At 37.4% G+C, this 22,906-nt stretch overlaps 1 protein-coding gene across 3 annotated transcripts; it reads right to left on the bottom strand.

Moving 5' to 3' along the window:
- Positions 1-680: 680 nt before the first annotated feature.
- On the bottom strand, positions 681-22,521 carry LOC117304951 (HORMA domain-containing protein 1-like). Of its 3 annotated transcripts, none has more exons than XM_033789597.1 (17): positions 22,212-22,521; positions 18,126-18,270; positions 17,141-17,241; positions 15,161-15,181; positions 14,073-14,099; positions 13,122-13,183; positions 11,787-11,938; positions 10,456-10,559; positions 9,201-9,211; positions 8,550-8,709; positions 7,392-7,521; positions 6,113-6,216; positions 5,106-5,222; positions 4,049-4,278; positions 3,634-3,805; positions 2,393-2,566; positions 681-869 (listed from the first exon to the last, which is right to left on the bottom strand). In XM_033789597.1, exons 1-17 carry the CDS (start codon positions 22,257-22,259, stop codon positions 759-761), a joined length of 1,869 nt encoding a protein of 622 aa, XP_033645488.1. In that variant the 5' UTR covers positions 22,260-22,521; the 3' UTR covers positions 681-758. The 3 variants fall into 3 exon arrangements, with proteins under 3 accessions (XP_033645488.1, XP_033645489.1, XP_033645490.1); XM_033789598.1 differs by having other exon boundaries at positions 7,392-7,506; XM_033789599.1 differs by lacking the exon at positions 22,212-22,521 and adding an exon at positions 21,497-21,531.
- Positions 22,522-22,906: the final 385 nt, after the last annotated feature.

Raw genomic sequence — 22,906 nt, 5'->3', positions numbered from 1 at the left:
AACTTTGTGCGACGAGGGTGTTTTTTTCTTTCATTAATATCTCACAACTTCAAAGACCAATTGAGCTCAAATTTTCACAGGTTTGTTATTTTATGCATATGTTCAGATGCACCAACTGTGAAGACTAGTCTTTGACAATTACCAACAGTGTCCAGAGTCTTTAAAGGGAGAGCATACCTTTGGTAATTTAAAAAAAATCAATGTCCATAAAAATTACTTGGTATACTGTAGAGCTGTTGATGAAGTAATGAAGTTTTAAAGAAAGAGGTAATTTTCACCCCTAATTATGACAAAGCAAACAATTCTATGCAACTATATCTCTTCTTCCATTATTTTCTTGCAACTTCTTTACAGGTTTGTTGTTTAATGCAAATGTTGGGATACACCAAGTGTGGATACTGGTCTCTGACAATTACCAAAAGTATATAAAAACTGGTATTTTTTCCCATAACCACATTGTGTCAAAGTGAAATGGTTTTCAAAAAGCTTTATTCTACAGACAGCTGCTATTACAGTGGGATGGGTGGTTTTTAACTGTTGGGTGGGTTTCAGGGAACATTCTTTGTGGCAGGACGGCTTTGTAGAGGTTCCGGTCACCTGTTCCTCCTCGCCACTCACTGGCTTGGTATTTTAAAGCTATTTTGATTCATTGTTTCTTTATGTATCGTCTTGTTTATTTATATTTTTATGCCAGTGTTAAGTTTAATAAAATAAAAATAAAATCAAAATAACCCTTGTTGTTTGTTTACCTGCTGCACTCAAACCAACACAGTTCTTGTAACGATGCTAGACTTGTGTCTTTTGCTGCTACGCACAGCTTGCTGATGATACTCTGGGTCTTGGCTGCTTGCTAACTCAAACTCATAACTCTGTGGGAGAAAAAGTGAGGTCAAATAGTGTGAGGAAAGTAGCAATATTTTATAAATAAAAAACAAACAACAGAGTAATGAAAGTAAAAAACAAAACAAGTTTCTAGTCGTTTAAAGCCATTGGACCCTTTCGGTACAGAAAAAAAAAAAATCACAGATTTACAAATAACTTACAGGGTTTACAGAAGGTCGTGATGAAAGACTTCTCTTGAAATATTATTCCATGAAATGCTTTACTTTTTGAGAAAACAGTAAAACAATATCAATTCTCGGTAACAAGAATTACGGATTTATTTTAAACACATGTCATGACACGGCGAAACGCGCGGATACAAGGGTGGGTTTTCCCGTTATTTTCTCCCAACTCCGATGACCGATTAAGCCCAAATTTTCACAGGTTTGTTATTTGATATAGAAGTTGTGATACACGAAGTGTGGGCCTTGTACAATACTGTTTACCGAAAGGGTCCAATGGCTTTAATACTGACTCAAACTTTATTGCACATGAATCGTGAAATTGCACACAAAATACTTTTGTTAAAGACCCTGAATTCCTATTGTTTATGTCAATTGCCACAGTAATAACACTGACAAAAATATAAATTCAACACTGTGAATTCAATTAATTAATGAATTTTTAATTAATAGGGTAAATTCATAAGAGTTGTTTGTACATCCAAGTCTGCATGTTGCGCTTAGATACTTTTTGTGCTTATATAGGGTGTGTTCATTTAGCTTCCCTGGGTCGACCTCGGTCTGCCCCCGGTGTGTTCGAATAGCTTTGACGTCAGTCCAGGGGCTCACCCGGGTCAGCCCCCAGTGCCCTGCTTGTGGAGTGGGTCACTTGGGTGCTGGCCCGAGGTGCATGCCGTCACCATGAGAGGGTGAGTGATCGTTCGATTAGCTCTTGTCAGTGGCTCACCCGAGTGAGCACCGCGGGGTAGACCCAGGGCCCTGCTTTGGCCACAATATACAAAATGGACACATTTATTTATTCCTCCATTTGGTGTGCTTCCCTTCTTTCAACAAAATCTGAAAGCCCACGGAGGCGTTGAGAAAATCTTAAAATCCTGAACACTCCTGATGAGAAACAACAATGTCTGCTAAAGTGTCAAACAAACTTTGAAAAGCTCTGTTAGTATTCTTACATACATACATACATACCTACAGAATATACAACAAAGAAGCCAAACTCAAGATGATGTTCCAATGTAAAGTGATATAAAACAGTCAGGTATTTCTGTATTAATGAGTCTTTAGTATATAAAACAGTCAGGTATTTCTGTATTAATGAGTCTTTAGTATATAAAACAGTCAGGTATTTCTGTATTAATGAGTCTTTAGTATATAAAACAGTCAGGTATTTCTGTATTAATGAGTCTTTAGTATATAAAACAGTCAGGTATTTCTGTATTAATGAGTCTTTAGTATATAAAACAGTCAGGTATTTCTGTATTAATGAGTCTTTAGTATATAAAACAGTCAGGTATTTCTGTATTAATGAGTCTTTAGTATATTCTTACATCATCGTTTATAGACACTGCTCTCTTCTGTGTTTTCTTTCCTTCTTTGATTGGTTCACTCGGCTTAGATGGTTTCAGAGACGAAGAAGAGGATTCCTTGGAAGGAGGTTGCTTTGATCGGAGCTTGCGTCCAGAGACGTTCAAATCAGCAGTCTGCTCGGCTAGCTTGTCAATCTAACAAATGAGGGCATTAAAAGTAATGATTTAGGGAAATTGTACCTTATAATCTCTTGAACAAAAATATCAAAATTTATTGAAAGCAGTAGTACTGGAAAGACTATGAATGGACTAGCGTCAGTGATTCCAGCTGGGTACATGGTAGACTTTTGGTGAATGATAGGTGGCAGCAAACCAGGTGAATCCATTGTTCTCGAAAATGTGCGCAAGCTCAGAACTATGAAACAATGGAAATTTAACTAGTAAGTATGATGCCACCCTTTTCAAAAGACTCCCTTTGAAGGGAAGGTACACGTTTGGTAATTACTAAAACAAATATTAACTTAAAAACTGACTTGGTAGTGAGCATTGAAGAGCTGTTGATAGTATAAAACATTGTGGGAAACAACTCCCTCTGAAGTAACGTAGTTTTTGAGAAAAGAGGTAATTTCTCACTAAAATATTAATAGACTTCTAGCTTGAAGTCTTTTATTCCTATCTGAAAGCACACAAATTCGACGAACAAGGGTGTTTTTTCTTTCATCATTTTCTCGCAGCTTCGATGACCATTGAGCCCAAATTTTCACAGGCTTGTTATTTTATTGTTATGATGGGATACACCAACACTGTGTCTTTGACAATTACAGTGCCTTTAAGGAGACCATCCAGCTAAACAAAATTTATGTCTAATATGCCTGGAGCTCTACGGTGGACTACCGAGAGTTAGCACCAAGACTAGGGCAAGAAGGCTGAGATTAGCAGGTAACTGTTTTGAGGGCCATCATCTGATGCTCCGCATCAACTGAATGAATGAATGTCTAATAGTAATGTACAACTAAAAGTCCTGTGATTGAATAGAAAGAATAACAATACTAGCAATTTAAAAAAAAAGCAGCTCAGCAAATACTGTCATTGAAAACTGTATTCTAGGAGCTTTTCGTCAGCTTATCATACATTCAATGAAGACATTAGTAAAAACCACATATCTTCCATGGCGTAAGTGCCGATCAAAAGTTAGGCTCTGGATTTTTATTCCTAATTATAGGACTGAAATCTAGCCACAATGTTATTATGTTTGGCTTTACCTGAGACGGTTTTAGCTTTTGCTTGTCTGACTTTTCCTCTCTCAAGGCGCTCTGATTGAGTTTTCGTTGCTCGGCTTTCTTGGATGAAGTTTCTTCTCCTTTGGTCTTCTTCTCAAAGTATTTCTTGAGACCTTCGGACTGAAGTTTCTCCCTATTCACAACTTTGCCAAGTCTGCATTTTTAAGGAAAGTGCATTTTTAAAGTTTTTTAAAAAAGGATCATTTATTCATTCCTCTATTGCAAAGGTCGTGGGTTTGAATCCCACCCGAGTAATCGGCTGAGATTTTTCTTCACAAAACTCAGAAAAGTACTGAGTATACCGCCCTAAACACACTTTTGGCACCAAGGCAGCTTTAGTCCGAGGACAAGATGGCCTCAAATGCAAGGCTATGCCAAAGGAATTATCTCTACTAACCTCTTCCCTTTGTTAGCACTATGGCAATATCCTTCCTTCTCAAGACGATTGATGAGTCCATGAGCAACGGTTATCTCAACCCCAAGACGACGGGAAAACACTGGGATCTGTATGCGGGTTACCTCTAGTGCAGCGAGCAAAGTGCGGCGCCAGAGACAGGTTGCTTGCAGCATGACAGGCGTTAGGGTCATCAGGTAGGGGTCTGTGGCCTTGACTGAGTGAGGTACAATCTAGGAGAGATTCCACACAATAATATCGAAGTCTTATATATAGCGCACGTATCTACCAACAAGGTACTCAACAAGGCGCTGAGTATGTACAAAATTTCAGAAAGATAGGTTATTGCAGTGATGGATTCTGAGACCCAATTATATAGCACCTTGTAAGGGTTTACATGGTGCTACAAGGTGTTATCGATTTAAAGGAGAAATGATGAAAGGGCAAGGCCATTTCTATTTTGCAAAGGGCAATTCCCTTTGAAAATCTTAAAGTCACTGGGAAACTTTTGCAGGGGCACCAAGACCAAAAGCTAACGGAAGGAAAGGCCTCTGTGGCCTGCGTGTACTTCCAAGTCCTGCACAATGCGTGTGGTCATTATTTCCATGTATGCAATGTGCGGCCTTGAGTCAACCCATGGTACCCATTGCAATTCCTGTGGTGCCCTGTGGTTTTGCTGTTGTGCCCTTTTAAAAGCTCCAACACAAATGTTAATTTTCCTCAGAGTGCCCTTCCCAGAGAAAAATGCAGTGCCCTGCTAGAGGGAAGTTCAACACATGTAATATTGGTTGAGTAATGGGGCTAAATAGAATGGTACACCTTTTATTTGCGCTACAGCTATATCTTGGCAAGTATTATTGGCTAGAGCCTATAGCAGATAGGAAAGAGGCAGGTAATTTTAATTTAATAATAAACAAATAAAATGTAAAAAAAAACAGGCACCAAAGAGTTAAGCACACTCTAATCACTATTAAAAACAAACCATTGCTGCATCAAGAATGACCAAAGAGCGTGAAAATTTCCACCAAACTATAAATGAGTTTACGAGTTTTACAAATACCTTGCTGCACTGGTCACAAATGTGCTTCTTTGGGGCATTGTCCTCAGATATGATAGCAAAGCACACAGCATGTTGCCACATCCTGCACTCCTCACAGCAAATCATTAAGCCATCATCCTGAATAGAGAAATAACGCCTTTTGGTAAATTCCGGTTCATTTCTTGCTTTCTGTAAGCTTTGTGCCTCCTTCTCTTTTCATTCCTGTCCAATTGAATGCGTTTGTGTGTAATGTGTTAATGTGTGTTGTTGTCATCATTTAGCCTCCGGGAAAGACTATTCAAAATGTTAGGCAATTCAATTCAATTCAATTCAATTGTTTATTGTCACACATATAAATACATATACAGTGAAATTCACTTCGGCTTGCGAGTCTAAAAATATCAACAAATACCAAAATTACAAAAATACAGAAAACCCTAAAACCACATAGGCATACAATAACGAACAAATAAACAGTATGCGCACAATATGACGAGAGAGACAATAACAGAACAAAATTGCAAACCCCCAAAACAAATTAAAAAGAATTAATCGTTAAGTAACCTTATTGCACTGGGATAAAAACTATTGCGAGTACGGTTGGAGTCAGCTCTGATCGCTCTATATCGCTTACCTGATCTCATTAATTCAAACAAACTATTCGCAGGGTGAAATTCATCTGAAATAATAGATCTAGATTTCTTCTGAACACGTGCAGCATAAAGTTTATCCAAAGCAGGAATTAACTATTTGCAATTAACTTTTTGTTTTGCTTTTAGTATGGTAACCATAGTATGGTGAGCTTTTGACAGTGCTTCTCTCTTTCAAAAACATAAATATTTAATTGTTCAAAACTGTTTTTGTAATAGGTATTGTTTGTGTACAGGTTTTTATTTTTATTGTTTTAAACTAAAATAAGAATATTTTTATGCCTGCTCATTGCAACAGTAGTGATCATACAGCCCAACTTTTTATTTTATTTATTTGTTTAAAATTATGGGGTCCTTGGTTGTTGTGTTTGATCTTACCTCATTACATTCACAAGGGCATCTTACAGTATTTTCCTCTATCTCTTCATTCATGAGTGGCATGTTGATGGATGAAGCAGGGGTCGACGCCCCATCCTCTTTTGCTATTAGAACAACATTTCAACAAATATCAAGTTAAGCAGGATTTGAAACTTTGCATGGTGGAAAACGATATAGTAAGGTTTGCGGTAACACCATGTAATGATAATCTCTAAATGAGTTGGCTGGTTCTGAAAAGAACCGTTGGTTTTAACTTGACGTTCCGATATATCTTCTGATCGTCTTCTGGAGAAAGCTGAACCCCGATGTAACATGCTGCTTAAAGGCAGTGGACACTATTGGTAATTACTAAAAATAATTTTTAGCATAACACCTTACTTGGTAGTGAGTAATGGGGAGAGGTTGAAAGTATAAAACATTGTGAGAAACGGCTCCCTCTGAAGTAACATAGTTTTCGAGAAAGAAGTAATTTTTTGCGAATTTGATTTTGAGACCTCAGATGCAAAAACACACAACTTCGTGTGACAAGGGTGTTTTTTCTTTCATTATTATGTACAACTTCGATGACCGATTGAGGTCAAATTTTCACAGGTTTGTTATTTAAAGCATGTGTTGAGATACACCAAGTGAGAAGACTGGTCTTTGACAATATTACCAATAATGATGGGAATTAGCTTGGAGATGCACGAAATATGAAGTTTATTACTGCTTGGTAAATTTTAATAACTCGGTATTGAACAAAGACAAATTTACTAGATCAGGATTTGAATCAAGTACCGATACCTACAGATTAACATGTCAGCGCTTTACCACCAATTGTGTTAATAGCTAACTTGGTAGAGCCTTATCAAGTGAAATTGTTCAGAGATCCTGGTTCAAATCTCCCAAAATATTTTCACAAAAATAAATTACAACTCAGATCTCATTGTTTGTACTTTTCATTTTTGAAATAGTGAACGATCACATTGGGCAGTTAAGCAAAGATGAAGTGACAGAGCAAACTCCACAGTGTGGACTGTGTATAAGCAGCGATTGTTTAAACCTAGGTTTTATTATAATACAGCAAGCTTTGCTTCTTTGTAATAGATCCCGTTGCTCTATCACATTCACTTTATTCTCATCTCTATAATTTCAAATTTCAAACCACAAGGCAAACTGACACAGTAATAACTGTCTCCATTTTTTAATTTACATTTGTTATGTTTTACTGTGGAACAAATAAACCTGAAATTTGAGCAGTGCAACCTTTATTTCCAAATGAATAAATAATAATTCTTACCAGGACGATGTGGACTGTTCATTGGAACATCACTGCAATCCTCCGACTCCCCTTGCTGCTGTCTTCTCCCAGAACTTGCATCTTTTTCTTGGACAGGTGGATTTTCTTTAGTGGTCTGTAGGGCATTTTGCTTAAGACAGTTTAGAAGTATTAAGTGTTTAAATGGAATAGACTAATTTACTTAACCCCATCCAGTTTTGAGTTTCAACATAAATATACATGGTATATGATATTAAAACAAATTGGAGACATTGTTTTGAATAAAAGGGCTGACCTAAATGGGTGCCGACTAAAAAAGAAACAGACTTTTTAGGTTTTATTAAGGCCCTGACACGTTTGGTAATTGTCAAAGACTTGTATTCTCACTTGGTGTATCCCATCGTATGTATAAAAAAAGAAAAAACACCCTTGTTGCAGAATGTGTGTGCTTCTAGAGCTGCAATCTATTCAAGTATTTTAGTGAGAAATTACCTCTTTCTCAAAAACTTAGCTATACTTCAAAGGGAGTCGTTTCTCACCGTGTTTTATACTATCAATAGCTCTCTGTTGCTTGTTACCAAGTAAGTTTTTATGCTAAGCTATATTTTGAGTAACTACCAGACATGTTCAGTGCCTTTAAAGGGTTTTGATCTCTTTTGTAGATCAAGCTTTTGACCATGACATGGATCCCTACTCGCTGTGAAGAAAGATAGTTGTAATATAATTTACGATTTTTGGGGTTGAACAAAGAATTGACTAGAGTGGGATTCGAACCAACGACCTAAGGAAACGTGCCGGTGTTGGCTTGAATTTTACTCTAGTCAATTCTTTGTTCAACCCCAAAAATCATTTCAAATTTACCCAGTCAGTTTCCCTTGTGGTCTATATTAATATAATTTACCTGAAGAAGTTTCATCTTCATAGTTGTCACCAAGATTTTGAGAGAAAAAAAAGTGAAAATCACAGGGCAATGTCAAGAGATTCACATAAATCTCTTGCACATGTTAACAAACTTTTCGTGAAGTTTTTAAAACCTGTTTCTCAAAAACTACAGAACTTCAGCAAGTAATATTTTAAGGGGAGCTTTGTACCACCATTATTTTGGACTTTTGCGTTTTGAGTCGTAAAAGTACCCAAAACCTTTAAGAATATTACATTTTGAGAATCTGATTTTCTTACCTCTGACTTATTACAGTCTTCCTCGTCACCCTCCTCATCCAATGCATTGTTACTGACCACATCCTGCTTGTCAGTTTCCATAGCAATGTCATCTTCTTCGTCTTTTTCATTGTCTTTCAGTTCAAACTGTTTGCGATCAGTCTTGATGCGGAGCTTGACACTTCACAAGAAAGAAAATGCAGTGACTTCTTAAATAAGGGAATAAAAGGGTAGCGACGAGTTCTTAACGGCCGTTTAAAACCGGCAGGGTCATTGCCGTGTGATAAAGGCCGAGCCGAAGGGGAGGGTCTTTATCGCACGGCAATGACCCTGCAAGGTTTTAAACAGACGTTTAAGAACGAGTCACTACTCTTTTATTCCCATTCATGAATGACCTGTTGTTAAAAAAAAAAAAAAAAAAAAAACAATTGAAAATTTGAGGTTTGAAATATTTTTTTCACAAACTTTGTGAAGAATCTGTTTGATGCCCGTGGGTTGTGTGAATGCGTGCGCGCACTTAAATTACGCTCCGTTACTAATAGCTATGAATTGCGTTCCGTGTGATAATATTGGCGTACGTTAGCTTGCGCGCCTCACATGCGGAAGCCAGCCGGTTATAAACAGCTCCAGTTGGTCATTGTCAAGATATGAGAAAAATAATAAGTTACTCACGTGTGGAATGACTGTAGTAGTGTTGATGAGCAGCCATGGACATAAATCAGAAAAAAATAACATTTATTTGTAAAGTAAGATGCAACAGTAATGTGAAATGTAGCTTCATTTAGAACCGATGAGAACTCGCACATAAAATTCCATATCACAGTAACTTTTTAAAACAATTTCAAATAATGGGATAAATTTGTAATAATTTTGAGTAATTGCCAGATGAGAAGCAGACTCTTTTTCATATTCAGAATGTGAACACACAAATTTTATTGGCGATGTCTTGAACACAAGTCCGGAGCACTCTTGATAGTTATGGCATGCCGGGCTAGGGTAATCCCAGGTGCTGCGACTTTGTACTGTGTTTTCAATTTCAACTGCACAGCTAATAAGAAACTTAAAATAAGGAAATCAACTGATCAGCTCAAAAAATTCCCCGCGTGTCATTTCAACAGCTTTTGATATTTAAAAGGTTTGGCGTAAAGGTAAAAACCAATTTGTGCACTTAAAGGCAGTGGACACTATTGGTAATTGGTAAAAAATAATTATTAGCATAAAACCTTACTTGGTGACGAGTAATGGGGAGAGGTTGATGGTATAAAACATTGTGAGATACGGCTCCGTCTGAAGTGCCATAGTTTTCGAGAAAGAAGTAATTTTCCACGATTTTGATTTCGAGACCTCAGATTTAGAATTTGAGGTCTCGAAATCAACCATCTAAACGCACATAACTTCGTGTGACAATATATTTTTTTTATTTCATTATTATCTAGCAACTTTGACGACTGATTGAGCTCAAATTTTCACAGGTTTGTTATTTTATGCATATGTTGAGATACACCAAGTGAGAAGACTGGTCTTTGAGACAATTACCACTAGTGTCCAGTGTCTTTAATCTACTGTTTGTTATTTACACGGAAATGTAGTTAGGACCTATTACAGAGCTGCCAACATTTGCATTGTGTAATCAGGGCGTGTTTGTTCAACAATTAGGGTAATATTTAAAATAACATTAAAGGGAAAAGTTGCCATAATCAGGGAGGCTTTGATATTTTGTTCATCAGAATATATTTGAATGATTTGTTTGTTTTCAGGGAACTTTCTGAAGATTCAGGAACAATCCCTGTTCTTATTGATTATGGATTACAAGAAATAATGCTCTTCCAATGTTCTTAATTAAAATGCCTACCCAAATGCTTTACATAAAACACACTAGTGTAAGTACTAAGTACTTTCAGTGAAACACACTAGTGTAAGTACTTACAGTTGACACATCTCCAATCTTGACATTCATGGGCTCCTCTTCAAAATAAAAAGCATCAGACTCTGACGCTTGGAAACCAGGAGGTTCATAATCAGCTGGAGTCACTGAAAAAAGAAAAGAAAAAAAAAGAAGTCTAAATTAGTTGTTTATACTACACTTATTCATCTGCAGTAGCCTTCAAATGTCATAGTCTTTGTTATTGGGTGATATCCATTCTTACATCCTTGCAGACTGTAAGGGGGGGGGGGTAACAGTTGGTTTGAGCCCCAGGAGAAGGTGGCAATGTGCCCCTATAATGGCCGTTGATTTGGGTTGATGTTGGGTGACCTACATTAAAAAAAAATAATAATAATGATTTTGTCAAGATATCGGGTATAGCAAAAGGTTTAGGCTCAAAATGTTTTGTGCACTGAATGCTGATACCGAGTAGTGAATAGACCTTCTGCACTTGACATCATTTGATGAATAGGATGCCCTCTAGATGAGAAGAGGTAGTTATGTTCCGTGTCCCTTTCCTGAAAGAATTCGGTTTACCTTTTCACACCGTGATAATACTCCCAGGGAACAGTCTTTTCCCTGGGAACTGTTTTCAATTGAACAAACATTAAGAGCAGATTTATCTTATTTGTTTCACGAGCAAGTATTCATTCTCAACAGATTAGAAACAAAACTTTACCAGCCTCATAGACAACTTGTGAACATAATTTTGTTTAAAATCTAAGGTCTTGAATTCCATTTTGAGGCAGCAAGGCCGTTTCCATTTTGCAAAGGACACTTCCATTGGAAGGTCTTTAAATCTATGGGAATTTTTTGAAGGGGCACCAAGGTCATATAGCAATGACACAAGAGGATGGCCTTCATGTTATTCCAGGCCTGTATCAATACTGTCTACAGACGTGACAGAAGGTCTGGAACTATTTGGAGACCATGACCTCTGCTGCCCCTCGTTTTGGCCTTGGAGCTACTTACATGTATAAACAAATTCTCATAGATATTAAGATTTTCTAATCGCAAAATGAAGATGGCCTCTAAGGGTGCGTTTGATTATAGCTTCCCTGGGTCGACCCGGTCTGCCCCCGGTACATAGCTTGAGCATCATTCCAGGGGCTCACCCAGGTCAGCCCAAAGTGCCAGGGCTGCTTGTGGAGTGGGTCACATGGGGTTAGCCCAAGGTGCATGATGTCACCACGAGAGGGTGAGTGATCGTTCGATTTAGCTTTTGTCAGGGGCTCACCTGAGTGAGCACTGCGGGGTCGACACAGGGAAGCTAATCAAACGCAGCACCCATAAAGATGAAAGTCCAGGCATGTGAGAGGGAGAAATGAAATTACCATCATCGTAATACAGTAGCTTCATGGTTAGAATGACATCATCAGGCAGTGATTTCAGACTCTGTGTCAGGACCACAATGGTACGGAGAAGACGAGTGGTTGCCTTCTTAGTCTCCGCTTCAGTAGTTGCTGAGGCAAGCTTCTTGTCATTTCTAGAAAACAAAGTGTACGTTGTGCATGAGAGATTTGATCAAACAAAAGTAAATTACTCTGAAAAGAAGACTGCACAAGTATTGTAAAGTATTCTGCTGGCTCAAAACAGTATCCTCATCCACCGTGTATTACTCCTAATAAAATAGCCTAGAACACTGCCTGGTTTAAAAAACACACACAAAAAACCACCACCAGACTTTACAATTAGATTTTGTTCGTAGTGGTGGTGGGGGGGAGGCGCGGGCTTGAAGTTAACACTGGACCGTAGGCCAGTAATTTTAGCACCGGGCCAGTAAATCTAAGTCCAGCAGTAAATTTTTCAATTAAGTATTTTTGTATCAAAGTTCACTTACATGTCTCCACAAGACATCTTCTCTTAAAAGGCAGTGGACACTATTGGTCATTACTCAAAATAATTATTAGCATAAAATCTTACTTGGTAACAAGCGATGGAGAGCTGTTGATAGTGTAAAACATTTTGAGAAACGGCTCCGTCTGAAGTAACGCAGTTTTTGAGAAAGAAGTAATTTTCTCCGAATTTGATTTTGAGACCTCAGATTTAGAATTTGAGGTCTCGAAATCAACCATCTGAAAGCACACAACTTCGTATGACAAGGGTTTTTTCCTTTCATTATTATCTCGCAACTTCGACGACCAATTGAGCTAAAATTTTAACAGGTTTTGTTATTTTATGCATATATTGAGATACACCAACTGTGAAGGCTAGTCTTTGACAATTACCAATAGTGTCCACTGCCTTTAAACTTACAGTTTTTGAGAATTCGTTTTTGCTAACAAAACAGTTGCTGCAGATTTTTGTAATTTATTATTATTGAGTGCAAAAAACTAAAGGGAAAAGGATTCTTAATCCCGAAGCAAACTGGTTGAGTACAATGTATGTTGAGATACACCAAGTGAGAAGACTGGTCTTTGACAATTACCAATAGTGTCCAGTTCCTTTAATTTAGATTATTTTAAAAAGCTGTTCACCTGTTCAAATTGTCTTTCTCTTTTGGTTATGGTCCTTTTTTCAATGTGATTCTGGTCTTTTGAAAAACTGGTCCAGTAAAAGATCTGAGATACAATTGCTCTTGTGTCTTATGGATTCATCCCCCCCCCAAAAAAAAAACCTCAAGCCTGCCTTCTCTTGTAGTATGTTTTACACTGAATTTCCTGACCTACCTGTATATGGTGATTCCACAGCCCTCATAGGAAAATTTAAATGTGTAAGACTCAATGATTTTCTGAAATAAAATAATGTCAAATCATAGTGAAGTTTAATATCCATAATATTGAATTACAATAAGGGAATCAATGTGTGGTGAAGAGGTGATTCAACACACTTTGATTCCCATTCATAAATACCTTTTCGGTCAAAAACATCAACACTTTTTGGTCAAAAGGTAAATAAATGCAAAAAATTGTTCAATGATTTCTTTCAACACAACACCCCTCCTGCTATGAAATGGTAAAGCCCTCCGCCGCCCTCGGGTAAACAACTCCTTATAAGGGCATGCTGTGCGCGTCGCGTGTATCGCATGAAGTGGCACAACTGTTTCAGCCGTTGCTCTCGACCAATAGGAATGAAGAAACTGTCTTATAAGAACAGGTGCAAGCTCGCGTGTCACGCCCATGTTTCAACACTTTTTACTGGTCATAAACAAAGGTTTATACCCACCCACGTGACGCACTCTCCACCAATAGGAATAGCGAAACTGTCTGAGGTATTTATGAATACAAAATAAACATCCCTTATTGTAAAATGTGTCACACAAAGCAAAGAAAGCACCAAGCCACACTATGTTAACTTGTATGTAATGAAATTATTTGGCATATTATTTCATATTGGCAAATCAAGTAATAAACTACAAGGCAAACTGAAACATCTATGTATTTTTTAATAGTTTGGGGTTGAAAAAAAGATATTGATAAAATGGGGAGGGCATCAACATTCAAGGCTAAATACACCTCGTTTAATCATAGAGAGCTGGCTCGTTTATTTAGTCCCACTCAAGTAAACTTTTCTTTTTTCAACCAAAAAATATTTGGCAAGTAGAGAAATTCTCTACAAAATAATGTATGTTTATTTCAAAATGGTTGTGAGAGAAAAACTGAATCTTTTCTAAAACTTACATCAGGCTCATTTGGATCCACATAAATCTGTTATAAAAACAAAGAATGGAAATGTGTTAAACAGGTTTTTAATAGTAAAGACCAAAGTATGGTTGGTTACCAGGCATGAAACTTTTCAGTAAGCTTTACAGGAATTTTTTTTCTCAGTAAGTGAACCTTAAAGACAGTGGACACTATTGGTAATTGCTCAAAATAATTATAAGCATAAAACCTGACATGGTAACGAGGAGTGGTTGATAGTATAAAACATTGTGAGAAACGGCTCCCTTTAAAGTGACAAAGTTTTCGAGAAAGAAGTAGTTTTCCATGAATTTGATTTCGAGACCTCAAGTTTAGAATTTGAGGTCTCGAAATCAGGCATCTGAAAGCACACAACTTCGTGGGACAAGGGTGTTTTTTCTTTCATTACTATCTCGCAACTTCGATGACCAATTGAGCTCAAAATTTCACAGGTTTGTTATTTTATGCATATGTTGAGATACACCAAGTGAGAAGACTTGTCTTTTACAATTACCAATAGTGTCCAGTGTCTTTAATAGAAGGGAAAAAGTCAGCGTGACTGGAGCATTGCAATTAGGGGCACCAAGGCAATGTCCAGGGGTCATAATTGGCAATGCTTTCTGTTGCCTCCTTGAAGTATTATTGTCACGGGTAGAGAGCTTAGTAAATTTTACACTCTATATATCATACAGCTTTTAAAGCACAAGTAGACTTTCAATTCAATTAAAAAAACTACGCGCAGGCCTGATACTTCACGAAGGCAACGTTGCCCCTGGCCATTTGCCTTGGTGCCCTTGAAATGCTCCAGAAGAAATTTACAATTTCCTCATAGGGTGCCCTTTGCCAAAGAGAAAATGCCTTGGTGCCCTTGCCCATTCAAAAACGAAGCATACAGGCTTGTACACGACAGTAGTTAAAAAGGCTAACATTTACAAGCGAACAATATTTTAGCTTGAGATATTGATCTGTTTTCAAAGAAACCTTTGAAGATACTATCTTCAAGATAGTATCTTGTTGTTATTCGTAGTTAACTAACTTGTCCTTTACATGCTTGAAGAAAATACGGCTAATGAATTAGCATTACTTACCCCAATCGTCAAGGTTCGAAGCTATATAAAGGAGAGTGAAAATGTAATAAATTATATGTTATTTCAAATATTTTTAGGAACATGGCACGTCTGACATTGAACTCTTACTCAGTTAGAAAATTCGATAAGTTTTTTTAAAGCTAGTATCAAACATGGCCATACCCAAATTCCATGCAGCTTATGATAGTTGCACTTTACACAAATTTGCTTAAAGCCCTATGCATGTATCGTTAACAGGCAAAGTTATACAGAATTTGTCCTTAATTCAGTGACTGCACTAGCCAGCGGACGTTAGTTTGTCACTAGGCCGTTAGATTCTTCCGCAAATCAAATGTTAGGATTATCCTTCAGTGTGGTTTATATTGATGGGACTAAAATTTGACATCATTTATAATTAATCAGTGCATTTAGTTGATGAAGGTTTCTCCTGGAAGCAATGAACTAGCCATTTTTTTTTTTTTTTTTGGGGGGGGGGGACTGGTCCTTATACATCTTAGTTGGCGTTTGACCACTGGGCCACTATGAAGGAGAATGGTGTACCTGGTTTCATACAAATTTTTCTTAGCACAGGTTAAGAATTTGTCTTGGCTGACTAATGCTTGGCCTTGAACCTTTTCCAAATGTTTCCTATGAACAATGAAGAGCAGTATAGGTTGTGGCGTGGCCGAGCGGTTAAGAGCACCGAATTCAAACTCTTGTGTTTCTGATCAGCAGAGTGTGGGTTCGAATCCCCAGCCGTGACACTGTGTCCTTGAGCAAGACACTTAACCATTGCTTCGTCCTTCGAATGGGACGTAAAGCCGTTGGTCCCATGTGTTGTGTAACGCATGTAAAAGAACCCAGTGCACTTATCGAAAAGAGAAGGGGTTCGCCCCGGTGTTCCTGGTTGTGGCTGCTTAATGCGCCGTAGCACCTTGTAAGCCCTTATAAGGTGCTAAATAATTGGGTCTCAGAATTCATCACTGCAATAACCTATCTTTCAGAAAGTTTGTATATACTCAGCGCCTTGAGTACCTTGTTTGGTAGATACGTGCGCTATATAAGACTTCGATATTATTATTATAGCTAGACCAATTTTAGTGGTGTGCTCCAAATCCACTTTAGTTCACCAATTGGTACAAAGGTTCACCAGGTAAAAGGTAATGTACATTTATTTGCAACCACATACGGTTGGATTCATTAAACAAAAATACTTAAAACTTACAAAATACATCACAAAAACTTTAAAATCATTAAAATATGTATCATGTTTAGATATGTGGTCATCAGTGCCAAAGTTGTGCAATCTTGGGGAAATTTGTGCTGGGCAGCACAGTATTTTGCTGAGGGTGCTGGCAAACTAACTCTTCCTAACTTAGGATTAATCTTAGGACTTAAGACTGGGTCAGTTCCGTATCCAAATACGTAGGACACGTTGAACCCATCCTAAGTTAGGACGGGTTACTCGTCCTAACTCGAGTTAGGATCAATCCTAGTGTTCGTGAAATCGGCTGCAGGGCAGGCCTGTGTCCCAAGGAATTCTGTCTGCCGGAGATTCGGTCCCCCATATGGGAAGCTAACATGGGCTGGAGAAGGATGATTCAAAAGAGGGCACACAGTTTGCCATATGGGGGAACAGAATTTCCTGCCACTCCTGCCCTGCACAGCCCACCGTACAAAGAGTATACTCTCTGTTAAAATCAGGCATGCAACTGCTCGTTGAAAAAAAAAGAGGACAATTTTCAAAGGCACAACGCAAGTGCGGAGCGAGGCAGCCGAAACGCCACGGGACATGATACCCACAATGGTACCCTAGAAAATGTTGAGGTTTATTATGCTCTTAGGTGCATTTTTAGCATGTACTAGACTTATTTTACATGATTGTAGTTGTACACAGTAAATGCCAGGCATATATTGGGCTAAAAAAAAACCGCGGAAGAGTTGCATGCCTGTAAAATGTTAAACCTGTGCTTAACTAATGAAGTTATGTTTATCACTTACATATTTTTTGTCCAGCGCATCAAAGCATCCTTTGACCCACTTGATCACCTGACAGGCACCTGGGCAAGCACTGTCATCTTTAAGAATCTTAAGATGCAAGTCTGCAATGAGTGGAGCAACTTTCTTAAAATCAATTTTGATAGTTACTCAAAATAATTGTTTGCATAAAAACTTACTTGGCAGGCCTATGAGCAATGGAGAGCTTTTGATAGTATAAACATTGTTACACTAATACACAGTGAGGTATTATTCTTCAAATGATATTATTAATAATATTTGTTTGGTAAAACATTCACATGTACGTAAACACATCAAAAACAAATTTAAAAATTTAAGTTAACGACAGTGGGATGTTCAGGAGAGCACAAAAGTTTAAAATATAGCTGTTGACAAAAGGCATATCTGAAAAAGTCCCAGAAAATCCAGGAAAAAGGGCAAAAAAGGGCATAATAAACATACAGCACAAAAGATGACAATGGAAAGCACAAGACTTCCACTGCCAGTCTCGTCTGTCAAAAGTTTACTAGCCTGGCACCGAAACAAAACAGGGCCCAATTTCATAGAGCTGCTTAAGCACAAAATTTGCTCAGCACGAAAACAGCTTGCTTGTTTTACACACAAAACAGGCCAAAATTCCATGCCATACATTGCAATTGTGACTGATATTTAGCTGCTGTTTACTATGTAAGAATAACAATTGAGTGGTAATCTCATTTTACTAAGCAAGGATTTTTTTAGCTAAGGCAAATTTGTGCGGCTCGAAGAAATTGGGCCCTGGCCTTGAGCCTGCTGTCCAGTGTAGAGTGGACTTAACCCTTGTGATTTGTTTCAAATTTGGGGCAAAACGTATGAAAAAGTTGGACTTATCCTTGCAAGTTTGCCTCTTTGAAGAAAATCTTATGGTGCTGGGAGACCATTGATTGAAAAAACCTGACAAATCAAGTGCCTGATGAAGTAATTTATAGTAATTATAATATTAGCTCACCTTCTAAGCATCTGTCCCCAAAAGCATGCTCAGGAAAGATGGTTCTCAAGTACATGACATTAGATACTGCAACAGCTAAAAGCTTCTTGACAAACAACGCAGACTGTGTCTCAGAAAGCTGCTCCGTTGGGAAGATAGACGACCACTAAAATTATAAATGCACAAAATAAAAAAAGGACATGAAATTATAATGCATCTTGTTCTTGGTGGGCTGGTAGAATTAAAAAAGATACATATGATAAATTCAGTCTTCTCTTAAAGCAACCATGCTAAGGCCGCTACCTAGAAATTGAAAATTACAAATACAATCAGACAATAGCATATAGGGCTTATCATGAACAACACTGGAAAAAAACTGGCTCACACAGTAAAAAACAATTTGATAACAAAATGCCGACTCCCTGTTCACAAAATGGCTCACAAGATTGGCCCAACAAGATGGGCTACGATGATTGGCTAACCATGCTCACATTGAGCCAAGACTGGCTCAGTCATCAACATGGTCAAGCTCAGTCAATTGAGCCAGTCTTGGCTCGTGAGCCAATCATGGCCCATCTTGAGCCAATCTATTAACCCTTGCTTCTCTTGTGTTTTCATCTCTTAGCGCAGAGGGACTTTTCGTGATTGTGATATGCGCTCTATAAAAATGGTTCATCTTATTATTATTATTAATCTTTTGAGCCATTTGTGAACAGAGCCCGCAATCTGGCATATGTCATGCATTTTGTTTCCCAGTGAAGTGAATTGTCAGCCACCAGCTAATTGCTTTTTGACTTCTAAGTTCTAGTTCCACCTAGGCCTACTTGCTACTGGAACTTACTAAAACTTAAAAGTTGGCCTTAGCTTTTCGTCCAAACTTATGGATCCTGCTGACGTGAGTAAACCAACGTAAATGTAAATAAATGTAAACATAAACATGGTAAACCAGTAATAAACGGTACTCGTTAACTGGTTAATACTACTAGCTGGGATCTCCGTATTATAAGTTATCACACGCGCACTCATGAAATACAAAAAAAATACAGCGCGTCTGCGCCCATATCCAACTCGGCCAGATCTTCCAGTCTCACTTGCAACATGCAAAATTTAAAATTGCAGAGTGTTATTTCACGCGGACAAAGTTGAGAATGTAATTTTTGCACTGTCCGTATACGGAGCGTGACAAAATTATATTTCACAATATCCTAGTGTCATGTGTTTTCAGTAGGATAACAGGAAAATTGTTCACAATCAAAAACTAATTTTTTTTTCTTCAAATCATCTATCCAATTTTTTAACATTAACACTTACACTTCATGGTGTGTTGAAATTTTTCAAGTTTTGGTTTTACATTGCGAGAGACAGTCCGCCATTAACAGTGCTTGTGCATGCACGACATTGGAGCAACGTCACATGTTTTCACACCTTTCATTGGTTGGTATTTTATTGAATATTCAGAAGCTAGTATCGTAGGAGGTCCTGTTTTCAAGGTGTCCCTAAAATCGTGGCAAATCTTTTACCTCTCTGTGCGCGATGTAAACAGTCCGTAGATAGATATTGTGTGGTTTTATTTGCCAAGCAAAGAGTCTCCTCTCCCTTGACCAAAACTTAGGAACATGTAAGGCTCCACTGGTTATTTGCTCTCGTAAATGCAAAAAGTTTGGTATTTTAGGCATTTCTACAAGGTACAAAAATATGTCATAATGTTGAGGCCATATGAAAATATTTGCCCACCGAAAATGTTTCATCAAACACTATTTCAATTCACAATTCACGATGATCAAATCATGTGACTGAATATTTTGCTGAGCATTCTGGAAAAAAAATACCGAGGCTTAAAGAAGCCATGTGCCTTATATCATTTTCTAATATTTTTGGAGATTTTTATTTTGTAACCCTCATTATCAATACTATTATTAATATTAAAATTTAAACATCAGCTTGTTGATTCAATTATCACTGTTTATTTATACGCTTTATTATAAATATTAAGAAAAAAAATATAAAAAAAATAAATAAAAATTAGATTTCGAAGCCAGTAATTATTCACACTTTTTATATTATTTTTTGCAAGTTTCCATGGTAATTTAAAAAATTTATTATAAAAAAATATTTTGAATAAAATGAAGGCAACTGCTGGCTATACAGTCATACACAGAGTCTCAAAGAACACTTGTAGTCACTGCAGATGTTTCTTCCATGTATGGCTTCACCGGGAAACCATACTTTCTCGTTTGCCGTGAAAACTGGAAAAACTCGAAACAAATGGGGCCAGTTGAAGTCATCGAAGATCGGTGTGTGGTTTGAACATTTCAATGTTCATCAAGTTTTAATACATGTTTGCATACTTAATATTAACAAATGAAGATAATTAGGGCATCGGTTGATATATGGCATCATTATTTTTTTTCCAATTCAAAGAAAAAGGCATAATAGCATGAAAACTGGTAAGCAGAGGATATATGGCGTGCAAAATAAATCAAAAAAATTATTCAATTACTACTTAACAAATTTAATTACATTTTTGTCCAAAGGCATTTTGGCTACTATATTTAGAATCCAGAGATATCGTAAGGCATGAAAGTAAAACACCCCCCCCCCCCCCCCCCCCTTGAAACACACACACTTCATAACAATCCATTTTCCACCATTTCAGACCAGTAATGTTTGGTTTCAGGAGTTAAGAAACCAATCTATGATATTTTTCTCTTTAATGTAGACTTAATATTTATTACGCTTATATCGGAATTTATTACAGTATTCAGTAAATCCAACAAAAAAAATTTGGGTAATTTTCACTTAAAATATTTTAATATTTTCCCCATATTGGCACACCATAGAATCCCAAATAGGACCTCACATGATCCATCTAGTGACTAAAGCAGAATGAAACTCAATCTAGCAGATAGTAATTTTGTTTTGAACATTTGAGGTTGGATGATGTTTCTTTGACTCATTTGAATGTTGGCATAATAATGTACTAGTGATTAGTACCAAAAATCAATCATTTTATAAATGTTTGAGCATAACCAACGACAGGAAACTTTTTTCGCAGCATGATTGAGTCTGATCTGATGAAAATACAGACTATGAGTAAACTGCATAGCTTCTGTCGCCGGTGCAGCTTGCACAATCTCGTGGTAAACGGGAATCAAAGTTTGGGACCGAAAACATATGAGGGTCGATAACGTATGACGCTACGATACGCACAGTGTAATAAAAACAGAGGAAGTAGGATATAAATCAGAGGTCGTACTCGTAGTAATGTTTTTATCCCCCGTAGGCGTAGTTCGATCTTCTGATTGGTGGATTAGTGCATACTGGAAGATAAAATAATATAGTCTGGACAACAGTCAACATGAATTGATAGGCCTAACCAAAAAAAAACCCACCTCCATAAAGTAAACTAAACATTTGAATCAAGTTAGGTATAGGCCTAGTTGTAGAGTGGACATGGTCATGATGGTAGAGGGCCTTGATTAATTTTAAAACAATTTACAACATGTCACGACTAGTGTAGCAATAGCATGTCATGCACGTCTAGCATTTCTAGGTAGGCCCTAAAGCCCCTTGCTAGGCTTTATAAACTATAGACCTTTCTTTTGTTGATAAACAAACCGCCTTGGTTGGCATGGTTGGCCTAATATTATTAGTAAAACACTAAATCTTAAAAACAGATGTTTTAACCAAATTCAGCATTTTCTGCAAACTTTCAATAAAATAAAATACCTCTCATAATTATTTGTTTTGTTTTTAACAAAATCAACAAATTTGGTTACATTGTACAAAAAATAGCGATGTTTTCTTAATTTGCACTTACGGCTTTCCATAGTTTTCCAATCTGGGTTGGCAAAAACTCGGGCTGTGACGTTGCAAAAGAAAGGTCTATAATAATACTATAGGCGCCTAGCTAGGCCTAGTCATTGATTAAAAACTGACTAAAAAAATAAAAATAAAACAAGCCTTCTGCTTTGGAGTCTGGACTGCATCTTTTTTCAAACAAAAATGTAGCCTGTAAGTGTAAGTGTAAGATGGGCTTACTATATTTTCTAATCGTCAACACATGCCTATGGATGGTGGTGAATGATAAAAGTTAGCTCAACTTACCTCGCCAGTCTTTTGCTTTTCCCTGACCCGCTGTGCCGTTGCAGTCATAATTGCTTTACCCTGCTTTGCGAAAGCGAAATAAACGAGCAGGCCGTGAAACTCGAAAAAAAAGACTTTGTTGTGACAAATTCTCTCCAGAAAATCAGAAATTCAGCTGAAAGAAACGATGCCGTACAAAATGGTGAACGTAGAGGAATATCCGGTAAATACGCCGTTACTTTGAAACCATAACTGGACGAAACAACAAAATTGCTTCTGAAAAAAGATTATGCGTTGTTGTGTTGTGTGTTAACAATGTGTAGAAAAAAGAAGAAAAAGATAAAAAAGTTATGAGGGAAATGTAGAGGGCGCGCGAGTCACAAAAGTTTAGCGCCAAAATCAGAGTGGGTGTGACGTCATGTCGTCTGCAAAGGTCGGCCACAGTGCCTTCGCAGAATTTACAATATTGTATTATTGAATATGTGATTTAACTTTACATTTCTGCAAATTTACTGCCATAAACGTCCGATAATAAGTAAACACGACTTTAAACATGAACATCTTGCGTAAACAGTATTTTCACATTAACCCGTGCGGCTGCCCCACTTATTATAGGCTGAACAACCGCGTCCGTGGCTCTTTGAACTCAGTGAATTTAGTAATGAGTGTAATTAGTTTTAGATCAACACTTGAGGGCGCTCGCCCAGTAAGCACAC

This window comes from Asterias rubens, chromosome 22, assembly GCF_902459465.1.
Source record: "Asterias rubens chromosome 22, eAstRub1.3, whole genome shotgun sequence".
NCBI lineage: Eukaryota > Metazoa > Echinodermata > Asteroidea > Forcipulatida > Asteriidae > Asterias > Asterias rubens.
The sequence above is the reverse complement of the archived record's forward strand: the minus strand, read 5'-3'. Positions and strand labels throughout refer to the sequence as shown.

Excerpts from the sequence above, each read along its gene's own strand:
- LOC117304951 (XM_033789597.1), bottom strand. The coding sequence starts at position 22,259 with ATGACTGCAACGGCACAGCGGGTCAGGGAAAAGCAAAAGACTGGCGAG. Across the intron at positions 17,242-18,125 it reads TGGGGACAGATGCTTAGAAG|ACTTGCATCTTAAGATTCTT; the intron begins GTGAGCTAATAT and ends CACTCATTGCAG. Across the intron at positions 7,522-8,549 it reads AAGACTGTAATAAGTCAGAG|CAAAATGCCCTACAGACCAC; the intron begins GTAAGAAAATCA and ends AACTGTCTTAAG.